We start from the raw sequence: 13,837 nt of genomic DNA on the forward strand, positions 1-13,837 counted from the left end.
TCAGGAATTCTGTTTCATAGGAAAAATTATGAACTGTCATACTTGGATCTACATGGCAGGGGCTTCTTTGTTTCAGCTCTTCAGTCATTGGTGGGCAGTGAGAATTTCATTCTATATGTGTATAACAGTATAAGGCATGTGTATTTCATAACTTTGTATCCTTCCCAGTCAGATTCAGAAAACACTTTTAGGCCTATCATCATATAATCAAAGATGAAGAATTCATTTATACTAACGTGATCAATTTTAATGATAGAATACAAATAAAGTCATGGCTTATGGACATTTAAATTATTCATTTCTTTAGCAAACACTATCTTTGTTTGGTTTTTGCAGCATAATGAGCCCTATCTCATATGGCAAGCCTTGAGTTAGTTGAGGGAAAGTAGAATTGCAGGTAGATTTAGTTAATTGATTCATAAATGAACCCATGTGTATGAACTGTCTTATTTAAGTGAGGTTAGATGGGACAAATAAACATAAAGTTGGGCACATATTGAATCGACTATTTAATTTTACTGACTTAGATAAAGATAGTTAGCATGAAGGGTCTAATGGTTGAGAGAATGGACTCTGGAGCCAGCCCCTCTGCATGACTTAACCTCTGCAAGTTACTTAACTTTCTATGCCTCCGTTTCCTTGTACAGTGGTGAGTTGGGGTCAGCTCATATTGTTTTTAGCAATAAACAAAGTTGACTGCTAAAATTTGTAGGGATTTTTGAGTCAGTTGTTAAATATAGTCATTAAAAATCAAATAATATAAACTTAGAACTAAATAAATTTTATTAAAAACAAAGGCAATACTTAATCAGACTCATCCCTTTCTAACTGTTTTACTACATTTGCTATGATCTAGCTTCGGGAAGTTATGTCTGTTGTGTCTGTGTGCTGGAAACTCCGTACCTGGTAGTCTGTGTCGAGGCCCAATTGCACATTCAGTGATATCACATGATAGCTGAAGACTGGCTGTGGTGGGAAAATTTACACCATAGTAATGGGCAAATGCCCCAAATCAGGACTTATTTTCTTCTAGAGAGTTGATTGTAAAGTATTTACCAGCATACCACTGCTCATTTAAAAATGGAGATGGTAATTAATAGCAGTACCTACCTCATTGGACTGATACAATCAGATGTTCCTAAAGTGCTTAAGACATAGGCACCTGTTAAGTCCAATGTAAGTCTTTGTTTAAAAATAAATACAGATCTTTGGAATGATGGTTGTATTTGTGTAACCTCTTATACAGCACAAAGCAGTTTCACTGTGCTTGTTCACTTGGCCCTCATGCCAACCATCCCAGGGATTATCTCATTTTGATGGTTAATAAGCCAGGGCTCCATGGGTACCACTGGGGAGCATTCTGATGGCATTTTGGGGGCCTGTTCTGAACTTGAAACTCTAAAGGCATCTGGACCCGTGTTACCTCATTTCATTCCCACACACACCTATTTTAGAGATGAGAAAAATGAGGTGCAGAGACACAGTCTCATTCAAGGTTGCACATAAGGTAAGGTAAAACCAAGGTGTGGAAACAAAGGCGTGTCTGGCTTTAAAGCCGTTCTCTTTCCCTGTGTTCCAGAGGTTATCAGTGAGTGATCCCTAGACCAGGGGTTGCACAGGCTTAACCTGGGAGCTGGTTAGCAGTGCAGATCATCAGGGCAGCCACCGCTTTCTGCCTCTGTCCCACTGGGAGCCACAGTGTGGGGACTCAAGGGCCCCTTGGCAGTTCCCTCTGCAGGCAATGTGTGATCCTCCTGAGACCAACATCAGAAACAGAAACTGCTATTGCTGCCCTTGGCCGGGGATATTCCCCTGAACTAGGTCTCAGACACATGAAGTGCGGAGAGTGGACTGGGTGGACAGCAGGGAGACGTGTGGGGTTTGGCGCTGCAGCGCCCAGGCTCCTGGAGCCTCCCCCACTGGCTCCAGCTGATGGTTCTCCATGGTGTCAGATCTTCTGGTGTTTACTTGTGAGTGTTAGTCGCTCCATCATGTCTGACTCTTTGCGACCCCATGGACTGTAGGTAGCCCGCCAGGCTCCCCTGTCCTTGGATTGTCCAGCCAAGAATACTGGAGTGGGTTGCCATTCCTTGTTCCAGGGGATCTTCCTGACCCAGGGATTGAACCCAGGTCTCCTGCATTGCAGGTGGATTCTTTACTGTCTGAGGCATCTGGATTGTAATGCTGGAATTGTGGATTTTTATGAACCATCTAATTTTTTTATTAATTAATTTTTTTTGCAGTATAGTTGCTTTATAGGACTTTATAGTGGTTTTGTAGGACTTCCCTGTAGCTCAGACAGTAAAGAATCTGCCTGCAATGCAGGAGACCAGGGTTTGATCCCTGGGTCAGGAAGATCCTCTGGAGAAGGGAATGGCAACCCACTCCAGCATTCTTGCCTGGAGAATCCCATGGACAGAGGAGGCTGGTGGGACAGAGGAGGCTGGTGGGTCCATGGGGTTGCAGAGTCAGACACGGCTGAGCGACTCACACATACACACAGTCACTTTACGGTGTTGTGTTAGTTTCTGCTGCTGCTGCTGTTAAGTCACTTCAGTCGTGTCCAACTCTGTGTTAGTTTCTATTGCACAGCAGAATGAATCAGCCGCACATGTACATGTGTCCCCTTGCTGCTGGATTTCCTTCCCATTGAGGACACCATGGTGCATTGAGTTCCCTGTGTTATACAGTATATTCCTATCAGTTTTCTATTTTATACATAGTTTCTGTTAATGTGGGCAGCTGAATCAAACTGTAAGAAATATTGGGTTGGCCAAAAAATTCATTCAGGTTTTGCAACACCAAATGAACTTTTGGCAAGCCCAGTACTAAGGAGGACAGTGGGAAACAGTGGTATGGCCTGTAGACCACTGGTTTGTGCCTGAAGAATGTATTAATTTTCTTTATTAAGATTTTCAATAAGCTTCTATGGGATAAGGCTTATCAGGAGCCCAGAGTGTAGAGATGAAGGGAAATAATAACTGGGTATCATTGTCAGGTGTTCCAGTAACTCATGGTTTTTTAACATGGCCAGGCATTTGCCTCATGGTATGTGAAGGGCAGCAGGGTGACCCCACGGCACAGAGGGAAGAGTTGGTTGGTGGTTGGTTCATAATGGTGTCTACTGTAGACCTCAGAGAAATGGTGTGAACTGGATGGCAAGTTCCCTGCCCCGTGACAGAGCCAGTGCTTCCTCTATACCAGACATTGGGATCAATTCTCGATCAATGTCATCCCTACATGGTGTCGTTATCTCCACTTTACAATTGCATAAGGCCAAGTCCCATCCAAGCCCATGTCTGGCTGATTTCAGATCCCACCATGCTGCTTCCTTCTCCTGCCTCAACGCTTGAGCTAAAACCCAACATTATGTTACAACTGAAAAGATAAATTTTATTCCCGAAGCAGAGCTGAAGGAAAAGCTGATGATCCTATTGCTTTGTGGTTGAAAGTGCGCTGTAAGCTGAGAAAGAAAATGCCTTGCTGCTTTAATTGGGTTTAGGCTGTGCGTTCTCTCTCTGCTCTTTCTCCGTAGTCTGCTGACCTTCAGGAAGTGATGTTTACAGCTCTTATAAAGGACAGACCCAAGTTTGTCCGCCTCTTTCTGGAGAATGGGTTGAACCTGCGGAAGTTCCTCACCAACGACGTCCTCACAGAGCTCTTCTCCAATTACTTCAGCTCCCTGGTGTATCGAAACCTGCAGATTGCCAAGAATTCCTATAATGATGCCCTCCTCACATTTGTCTGGAAACTGGTTGCTAACTTCCGAAGAGGCTTCCGGAAGGAAGACAGGAATAGCAGAGATGAAATAGACATAGAGCTCCACGTATGTACTGGGATGGTTGTCTGCCTGAATTCTCTGATCTCTTGAGTCTTCCTTCAGAAAAATTTCTCTGCCTCTCTAGATTCCTACTCCCTACTCATCACCATCATGTATTTGCTAATTTTTTGCTAATTTTTTTGTCCTACTTCATTTATTTAAGCTAGCAAATCCTATTGAGATAACAAGTGGTGCATTTTCTTGCTTTATTCTTTGTGCTATATTTACAACTAGTTATTGCAGTGTTTATTAATTGCAAAGGTTGGTGTGATACACTTTCTGAAGGCAACAGAGAACAGGGGCAAACAAATGGCAACCTGTTCGTGCCTTAGCCTTTTGGACGTGATCTGCCTAAAATAGTTCTGTGCTACCCATGCAAAAGACTGGAGAATTGCCAAGTTTTCCTTTGTGAATGAAAAGGGAAGAGAATCTTTCCGAAAGGATAATCCTGGTTTCCATTTGAGAGGATGTTATGGAGGTACCACTTATATTCTTTCAAGATTTTCTACTTAAAGGACAGGCAGGGCCAGTTTCCTGCACCTGCAACTCTTTGCTGAAGGCCTCCTCTAGTCAGAGCCCATTGAGGGTCAAGTTGGTGTATAAATACCCCAGCAACTTTCCTGCTCAGAGGGGATAGTTCTGAGGCCTGTGTCCTACACTGGCCCCTAGAGTTGCCTAGTGGGACTGTTGTTGAGTTGCTAGGTCATGTCCGACTCTTTGCAGCCCCGTGGACTATAGCCCGCCAGGGTCCTCTGTCCATGGGATTCTCCAGGGAAGAATACTGTAGTGGGTTGCCATTTCCTTCTCCAGGGGACCTTCCTGACCCAGGGATTGAACCCACATCTCCTGCATTGGCAGGCAGATTCCCACTGAGCCCCCAGGGAAGCCCCAGCTAGTGGGATTAGTTTCTGGTTATTTACTATGATAACCCTGTTGGTCCTTTCTTTTCTAATTTCATTTCCTCAACCTCCGAGTGGTTTTCTTGGAATCACTTCTCAAATAAAATGCTTGTCTCAAATCGTTTTGCTTCTGGGAAAACTCAAGCTAGGTCATTATCTTTTATAGTTCTAGAATTTTAATATATGTGTGTGTTGCAAAAATCTAAATGAGCTAGGTGTTTGAAGAAGCTGGAAGTGTTTTAAAAGCTGTTTGTTTCTATTTATAGTGAAACTCTCCACAGTATCCATAACTGTGCCAGAAACATTTTGTATCTTGGTAAAACTTGTAGGAAAGATTAAAAGGAATCTACAGATAGAGTTGTTTTTCTATCTGAAAAAGATTCCCTTGGAAGATATGGATGGCTAAATGAAGCTGGGATTCTAACTGAAACATTAGGAATTGAAACTTTGAATAAACACTCCAAAGAAATAAATATAGTTTTACATTGTGATAATTGAACTTTAACTATCAGAAAGTCAGAATTTAGATTGAGCGTTTTTCTAGATAAGAAGGAGATTTATATGGTGAGAAGGAATTGCTTTCTCTTCCGGCTGTCATTCAGTTTTTAAATTGCTGTCAGCACATTTTTTCACCCTTTATACTTTTCCATCTACTTGTACATTGCCTTTTATGATAGATCAAAGATTCTGTGTCAAATTATATCACCTGGTGCATTGTGGAGATGAAACGCTCATCCCTATTCTGTGAAAATGGATTCAGGCACCAAGTTACAGAGCCCTCCAAACACGGGGTGCTCCCTAGGGCATCCTGACCCCATTTTCCTTCTTATACTAGTGTGTCTGCTAAAGTAATGTTCCAGTTGTAAGTGCTGACTCCCTGCTCTAACGCCTCCCAGGATGTGTCTCCCATTACTCGGCACCCCCTGCAAGCGCTCTTCATCTGGGCCATTCTTCAGAACAAGAAGGAACTCTCCAAAGTCATTTGGGAGCAGGTAAATGCCCAATCCCTTGGCAAACATATGCTTTGTTGTGGTTGTTCTGACCCTCTCAGAACTCACACACGTGTGCACATGTGCATCCATGCTCAGTTGTGTCTGACTATTTGCTACCCCAGAGAGTATAACCCACCAGGCTCCTCTGTCCTTGGAATTTTCTAGGCAAGTATACTGGAGCTAGTTGCTGTTTCCTTCTTTAGGGGATCTTCTTGATCCAGGGTTTGAAGCTCTGTCTCTTGCATCTCCCGGATTGGCAGACGGATTCTTTACCACTGCACCACCTGGGGAGCCTAATCTTAAAGCATCACTAATGAAATGAAACGTTTGATGTAATGAAAATGGTTGTGGCTTCTTTTTATGTGAACAGAGGTGTGTTTGGGAGGGGAGGTCTCTGGAAAGTCCTGGGCTTTGTGGGCAATCCAGGAAGCACTTACTGCTTAGGTGTGTGTGGATGTGTGATTGTTTTCCAAGAGGATGAGGTTTTTAAGTTTAGTTTAAAAATTAATTTCTAGCTTTATCACATTATAGACAGGAAAGTAGGGCCTGTACAAAATCTGCCCTGGGAAATGATTGATATTTTTCTCTGTGATTCCATACATAATGATTTTTATAGATGATTTATGAGCAGTTGAAAAGCAGTTACCTTCTCCATTTTTAGAGCCTACAATCAGGTACTAAATATTAATTCACACACAGTCTCACTAACTCATTGTCAGATCTTTGTGTCCTTGGCCACTTTCCCGCCTGAGCTCTTATACCGTGGAGGTGGGTCTTCAGACCTCCCACTGCCCTATCGAACTATCAGCTTGTCCTGCAGTGATCTTCATACTGTCTTTTTGTATGTTAATTTCGTGCTCAAGACTATGAGTATGTTCAGGTTCAGGGCTCTCGGTGCACACTGCACCTCTTGCTGGGAATCCATTCCCTGCTTTTGCCACAGTTTTTTTCCTTGTCTGACTTTGACGTTGGCTTGACCACAAGGGATTTAGAATTAACTGCAGCATGCTCACCTCTCTGAAAGACCAGGGGCTGTACACTGGCTGCCCTGGGGGCCAGCAAACTTCTGAAGACTCTGGCTAAGGTGAAGAACGACATCAACGCTGCAGGGGAGTCGGAGGAGCTGGCAAACGAGTACGAGACCCGAGCAGTGGGTAAGTCTCCCGGAATGGGACCCGGGGCTGGCACAGTCACGCTAGGGGGCAGTTACTGACTTTCCTAAGGTTGAAGGTGGGGAAAAATGGGGGCTTCCTCTCTCCACAGCCTCCCAGAGCCATATGCAGGTCAAGTCTAAGTAACTCAGCACCGTAGGGGAGCCTTGGAGTGTTGCTATTCAGAAGCCGTGACAGGTCTGAGGTTTTATCTGACGTGTGAGCTAACAGGTTAGCCTGCCAGTCTCCCATACCCATACCTAGGGAAGACCCCAGAGCCCTAGTTAGGGGACACAGAGTTTGTTACTAATGGGAAAGGCAACATTCAGAACAGCATCCAGGGTTGTTCCTCGTGCCTTGATTCCCCACGGGGTGATGTGAATAAGAACTGGTGTTGACAGCCCCACAGCTCCCCTAAATCAGGAGACTCGGCCTCTATAATAAGAGATGACAGGTGAGCTGCCCAGCTGCCCTCCAGGAGGAGGTTTCTCATCACCTGGAACAGAAGAGGGCAGAGGCCTTGCTGAGTCTGATGCTCCCGGAACATCTGTCCTCTGTTTGCTACTCACCTGCCCTTGAACAAAGCTTATCAGTGCCCCTGCTCAGAAGTCCTGGATCATGTGGTATGAGAAATCCAGGACCAAGTTGCCTCCCAGCAACACAGAATGTTACGCCAGTTCTATTTTTTTTTTTTTTTCCACTTGGGAGTTTTAAGTTTCCAGACATGTTTATCTGTTGTCTTATCTAATGAAGAAATTCTCATGAGTTGAGTTTCTCTATGTTGGAAAAAAAAAAGTATCTGATTTTTTTTCTTCTAATATATTTAAAATTTGAAGATATCGTGTTGATTTTGGATTGACTTAGCTAGTCTATGACTGCTAACATTTTGACTTTTAAAATAGTTCCTCTGAGGATCAGCACACCAATCTCTTTGTCATAAGAGCACAAAATATGAGCTTATGTGTCAAAATATGAGCATATCCTCAATGCAACTGGTCAGTGTTTTTTATTACATCATTTTGGCTTTTTTTTTTTTTTTTTGGCACTGTGCCTTAACTGCAAAGACCCTCACCAAGAAAGCGCAGAAGGTAAATGAGATGGCTGAGGGTTTGAATCCTCTCCCCACTGGCTGAGCCCCGCCAAAACTCCCTGGGTTCACTGCAACTCAATGGGCATTTCTGCCACCTGCCACCAGGAGGTGCTGTAATGGGCATGGGGTGCACATTACTTGCTCCGTAGGGAATTCTCTTGTGTTGGCCTTCTCTCTGCCTTCTATAAGCCAGGATAGTCACAGCCGGGATTTTGTGGAAGTAAGGGCTTGACTTGGGAAAGGGGCAGGGTGAGAAAGTTCTGTGTATTGGTCAGCCCTGCCTCCCTCTTCCCTCTCTCTGGGGATGCTGTTGCTTAGAGCTGTTCACGGAGTGTTACAGCAACGACGAGGACTTGGCGGAACAACTCCTGGTCTACTCCTGTGAAGCCTGGGGCGGAAGCAGCTGTCTGGAGCTGGCGGTGGAGGCAACCGACCAGCATTTCATTGCCCAGCCCGGGGTCCAGGTAAGCAGCACACCGTCACCAAACAGCATGCCTAGAAATGGGCCTTTCCCATCAGCTGGGGCTCTGGATCCAGTGTACCTCTAGCTTGGTGTAGGGATGGGCCAGGTTACACAACCTCTCTGAGCCTTAGTTTCCTTATCTGTAAAATGGGCAGAGTAGGGGGTAAAGAAAGGGTTGCTATGAGGATTTAATGTGACAGTATGTGAGTGGAGCCAGCCCTTTATGGTAGCAGTTACTGTTACAGCCATTATCAGTAGTGATGGCAGCAGAGAATTTCGTATGAAGTGGGTTCAGCCACTGTAGATGCTTCCTGCCTTGAATTATACTCACAGCAATTTGCGCCTCCTGTCTCAGGTTTGGGAGGGGAGATGTTTCACCCACCGTCCCAGCTGGAGGAAAGGGAGGAAGGTAGGGAAGAGGACAGACTGACACTCCTCTACACACTCCTTGTACATGCAATCACATTTCATCTTCACAGAATGCGTCCAGGTCGACATCATACTGTTTTACTGAGGAAGATTACACAATAAGAATTACAGTTGGTTAAGGTTCATAGGTTTAGTGAATTTGGACTCATACAGCCTCTATTTTAAAGTCCACAGAACTCAACATAGGACAGGACTGAACATCAAGCAGGTTTCAGTGGTTGAATCATAGCCCCTTAGAATCCAGGTAACCAATAGAAAAGAATAAGGATCTCAATTCAGAGAGTGAGGGGAGATTTGAGGGCTGGGAAGAAAGGTCGCACACCATCTGGCAAGTCATCGCACTGATAAGGACCTGTTTCTTTGTCTGTTTCCTCTAGAATTTTCTTTCCAAGCAGTGGTATGGAGAGATTTCCCGAGACACCAAGAACTGGAAGATTATCCTCTGTCTGTTTATTATACCCTTGGTTGGCTGTGGCTTTGTATCATTTAGGTATGAAACCAAGCCACACAATAGTGTGTGTGTGTATACATGCATCTGTGAATGTGTGAGCACCTGTGTGTGTACATGCATCTGTGTGTGTACAAGCACCTCTGTGTATGTATATGCATCTATGTGTGTAGACGTACTTGTGTGTGTACAAGCATACTTGTGTGTGCACATGCATGTGTGTGTACACACACCTGTGAGTGTATAAATGTCTGTGTTTATACATATATCTGAGTGTGTAGATGTACTTGTGTGTGTACAGCATCTGTGTGTGTGTATATGCACCTGTGGGTGTATAAGCATCTGTGTGTATACAGATATCTGTGTGTGTAGATGTACTTATATGTGTACAAACATCTGTGTGTGTACAAGCATCTCTCTGTGTGTACTTACATCTGTGTGTAGATGTACTTGTGTGTGTACAAGCATGTGTGTACCAGTGTCTGTATGTGTGCATGTACTTATGTGTGTACAAGCACCTGTGTGTGTATAAGTGTCTTGTATGTGTATAAGCATCTATGTGTACATTCAGCTGTGGGTGTACGAGCATCAGTGTGTACATGCTTATGTGTGTGTACATTCCTCTGTGTGTGTACAAGCATCTGTGTGTGTACAAGTGTCTGTGTCTGTGCACATCTCTCTCTGTGTGTGCTCTCATGTAAAGAAAGCATTGTAAGGCCAGGAATTGATGACGTCCACTCTAGTGCCTGCACACATTAGGTCTGGGATCTCCGTGGATTTTCTCTGGGTTTGAAACAGGTAGAAGTGGGGTCATGTCCTTATATCCGAGGCAGAATTTAGATCTGGTAACCGAGAAATGCCAAGGCTGAATTCTGGCTGCCTGGCCCCGGCCCGGCTGTGGGTCTGTGTTCCTCTGTGTTCAGAAGGAGAGATGAAGCCCACACAGCGCCGTTGGCTGGGACGGTGACAGGGCTGTCCCCTCTCGGTCCAGGAAGAAGCCCCTGGACAAGCCCAGGAAGCTCCTGTGGTACTACGTGGCCTTCTTCACCTCCCCGTTCGTGGTCTTCTCCTGGAACGTGGTCTTCTACATCGCCTTCCTCCTGCTCTTCGCCTACGTGCTGCTCATGGATTTCCACTCTGTGCCCCACGCCCCGGAGCTGGTCCTCTATGCGCTAGTCTTTGTCCTGTTCTGTGATGAAGTGAGACAGGTAGGTCAGCCCTCATGTGGGCGCCTCCTCCTTTCCTCACTGGGTGGTGTCTTCCTAATGCCACGGAGGATCAGAAGTTGCTCCTGAAGTTCCAAAGTCACTGTTTCCCCCAAACAAATGTTCTCATTAGGCGATCACCCATGAACATGAAGACACACTTCCATGAGATCTCTTAGCCCCAAGCCCATGCTTTGCTCTGTAATTAATGTTAATGGAGATGAATTACTCGGGATCAGAAATGTGTTCAAAGAGCAGGTTGATCTTGGCCTCTAAACCCACTCCTGTGTTTAGGGTTTAGGAGCTACTTGTGGTCCTGTCTGTACCATCACAGGGGGAGGCAGCGCCATGAGTGGCAGGGGGATTGGAAGGACTTTCCATTTAAGAGCATCTCGATGCTCAGTATGTCAGATTGACAGTGTTGGGAATTCATATTCATCCTTGTGAATTTCAGGGAGTTCGTGTCAATTATTCATGGTGCTTTTCTGTAGTTTCTTGGGATCTGCATTGTTCAACATCCCCTTCCCACTCTTTTTTTTTCCCCCCCAATGGAAAGTGATTTTATTATTTTTTTTCATTTATTTTTATTAGTTGGAGGCTAATTACTTTACAATATTGTAGTGGTTTTTGCCTTCCCACTCTTGAATCCAAACTTGGGCCAGGCTGGGCGTGTAGCAGTGCTCAGTTAATAGTTGTTGAATAAATAAATGTTGATGGTGAAGGTCAGTGCTGTCCCTAAACTGTCATAAAAAGTCATCCAGAAAATCCTTTTAAAATGGTAATTTGCAAAGTGTATGAGAATTGCTCTTGCTGTCACTCTCGTCCCATATGAGCCCAAATGCAAGAACATATCCATTCAACAAGTATGGCCTAGTGCCTGTAGGTTATGAGGCGCTGTGCCAAGTGATACAAGATGTTTGGAGGAGCAAAGGATACCGGTCTTGACCTCACAGAGTCACTACCTAGAATGGGAATCCTAAATTGGTTTCAACTATCATGCCAACTCTAATAGATGCCTTTCGGTGGCTTCTAGGGTCCCTAGGTTGAGAAAGACTCTGAGGCTCTGTTTTCAGCAGGAGAGCGTCTTAATGAATTAGCAGCATCTGCCATGGGCACAAGGGATGGCAGAAGTCCTGGCACCAATGTCGGGGATCTGCCTTTGCTTGTCCAGTAGGTGGGAGTTGCAGGTGTGGACTGGAGATGGGGTACAGGCAGAGGTGTGTTGAGCATAGTGAGATTATCAGGCCTGTGGTCTACCAGCAGGTCTCCCCAGGTCCTGGTTCTGCTGATGTGCAAAAGGCTTCTATGGTTTCAGATCAGCCTCACGGGAGCCCCAGCACTGGCTCAAGAGGTCACGTTCAGTCCAGGGCCCTTCTGTATGAGTCCATGAGGGCTAGGGCTGCGATGATGAGACAGCTAGGGCTGTGCTGAGACAACACAAGTTCATCATCTCATTGATCTGAGGGTCAGAAGTCTGAGATCAGGTTGTGGGCAGGGTTGGTTCCTTCTGAGAACGTGAGGGAGAACCTGTCTGAGGCCCCTGACTCGTTCCTGGAGACTTACTGGCCATCTTTGCTGTTCCTTGGCCATAGAGGCGTTGTTTGATCCCTGTGCTCACACTCACACCACCTTCTCCCTGTGTGCGTGTCTGTCCCAGTCTCCCTTTGTCATGAGGACACTAATCATTGGGTCAGGGGCCCGTCCTGCTCCAGTATGACCTCATTTTAACTAATCCACACCTGCAAGGACTCTACATCCAAACAAGGCGCCGGGGGTCTTCCTTGGAAGTATCAATTTGGAGGGGACACGGTTCAACCCACAGCTCCTTCCATGCAGTCTATAAGTGCTGTCTTTACTTGCTAGTTCTCTCTCTCTCTCTCTCTCTTTGGACTTAACTACATATCAGCAGCCAGCATAGGAAAATACCTGCTTGAGAGAATCAGAGAAAGATGGAAGGAGAGTCAACAATTAAAACAGAAATGGGCCATTGTGAGAGTTAACCAAGTTAAACTAGGACCTCTTGAGTTGTGTTGTCATGGGAGTTGGCGCTGCCCAGGGTCACACATGCTTCCTCCTAGACCAGTGGGGTCGCGGGCTGGGGCCCTGCCTCCCTCCCTTTGCTCTGCTCCCGGGTGTGGTTGACTACCTTTCAAAGCCACATCAAAGAGAAAGCTTAGCTACTGCAGAGAAAGAGGATGAAAGGGCAAGTCTGGGGGGCTTTGTCTGGCTGCAGGGGGAAAGCCCTGAGTCTCACACCATCTTGGAGGGTAGCACACCTCTTGTCCTCTGCGGATGGGGGATGCCCAGCAGGGAAATAAGTCATGAGCCCAAAGAAGTGGAGAGGGAGAGAGAAAGAAAAAACCAGCAGGAATTGCAAGCAGCATGGTTGTTGTTCAGTTGCTCAGTTGTGTCTGATTCTTTGTGACCCCATGGACTGCAGCACGCCAGGCTTCCTTGTCCTTCACTATGTCCCAGAGTTTGCTCAAACTCATGTCCATTGAATCGGTGATACCATCCAACCATCTCATCCTCTGTCGTCCTCTTCTCCTCTTGCCCTTAATCTTTCTCAGCATCAAGGTCTTTTCCAATGAGTCAGCTCTTTGCATCAGGTGGCCAAAGTACTGGAGTTTCAGCTTCCAATTCGGGGTTGATTTCCTTTAGGATGAACTGGTTGGATCTCCATGCAGTCCAAGGGACTCTCAATAGCATGATAGTAACTGAATTTCTTTGATCTTCTGGTTTCCCATCCATAAATGGGCATCCTTCCTACTGTAAGCGGTAATTTTTTTTCAGTTTTATTGAGATGTTATTGACATATAGCCCTGTATCCTTTCAAGGTATGTAGTATAATGACTTAACTTACATAGAACTGTGAAATGATCGTCACAGGAAGTCCCAGAGAGGAACAAGAGGATTGGGTGCCTTGTGAGGCAACCTCACCCATCTCATCCACATCAACTCTGCTGGGGAGTTCCAGCTCCTCGCCCAAACTCTGCTCCTGACCAGAAGTGGGTGGCAGGGAAATGACTTCATTTGGACATTTGTTTCTTAGTCACATTTGATCCCCGGGGACTAGCACAGGGGCCAGTGCTACTGTGTTTCCGACAAGTGTGTGTATCTTTTTAAAAAATGAATTGACAAGGCAGGGTCTTCCTGACTGAACCCCAGAGCTGTGCTGTGACCAAGAATAAGTGGGAAGCCCTAAGGCCAGAGCCGGGCATTGGGGAGGAAGCTCGCAGGAAGGGCTCAGGGGTACCTTTTTGGGCAGTGGGTGCTGTTGGCAGCTGCTTCGTGGAACAATTGATAAAGAGTTCTTTTCCTGCTCTTGACTGCCCCTTAC

At 45.5% G+C, this 13,837-nt stretch overlaps 1 protein-coding gene across 1 annotated transcript in view; it reads left to right on the forward strand.

Annotated features, from left to right (window-relative positions):
* The window catches only part of TRPM8 (transient receptor potential cation channel subfamily M member 8), an 89,109-nt gene that overhangs the window by 31,197 nt on the left and 44,075 nt on the right, over window positions 1-13,837 (forward strand). Inside the window, exons 11-16 of the mRNA XM_043462048.1 lie at window positions 3,536-3,826; window positions 5,616-5,711; window positions 6,736-6,865; window positions 8,271-8,416; window positions 9,222-9,334; window positions 10,284-10,500. Of these exons, the coding sequence (XP_043317983.1) occupies window positions 3,536-3,826; window positions 5,616-5,711; window positions 6,736-6,865; window positions 8,271-8,416; window positions 9,222-9,334; window positions 10,284-10,500 (993 nt within the window). The remainder of the gene's footprint in view (window positions 1-3,535; window positions 3,827-5,615; window positions 5,712-6,735; window positions 6,866-8,270; window positions 8,417-9,221; window positions 9,335-10,283; window positions 10,501-13,837) is intronic.

This window comes from Cervus canadensis, chromosome 2 (assembly GCF_019320065.1).
Source record: "Cervus canadensis isolate Bull #8, Minnesota chromosome 2, ASM1932006v1, whole genome shotgun sequence".
Taxonomy (NCBI): Eukaryota; Metazoa; Chordata; class Mammalia; order Artiodactyla; family Cervidae; genus Cervus; species Cervus canadensis.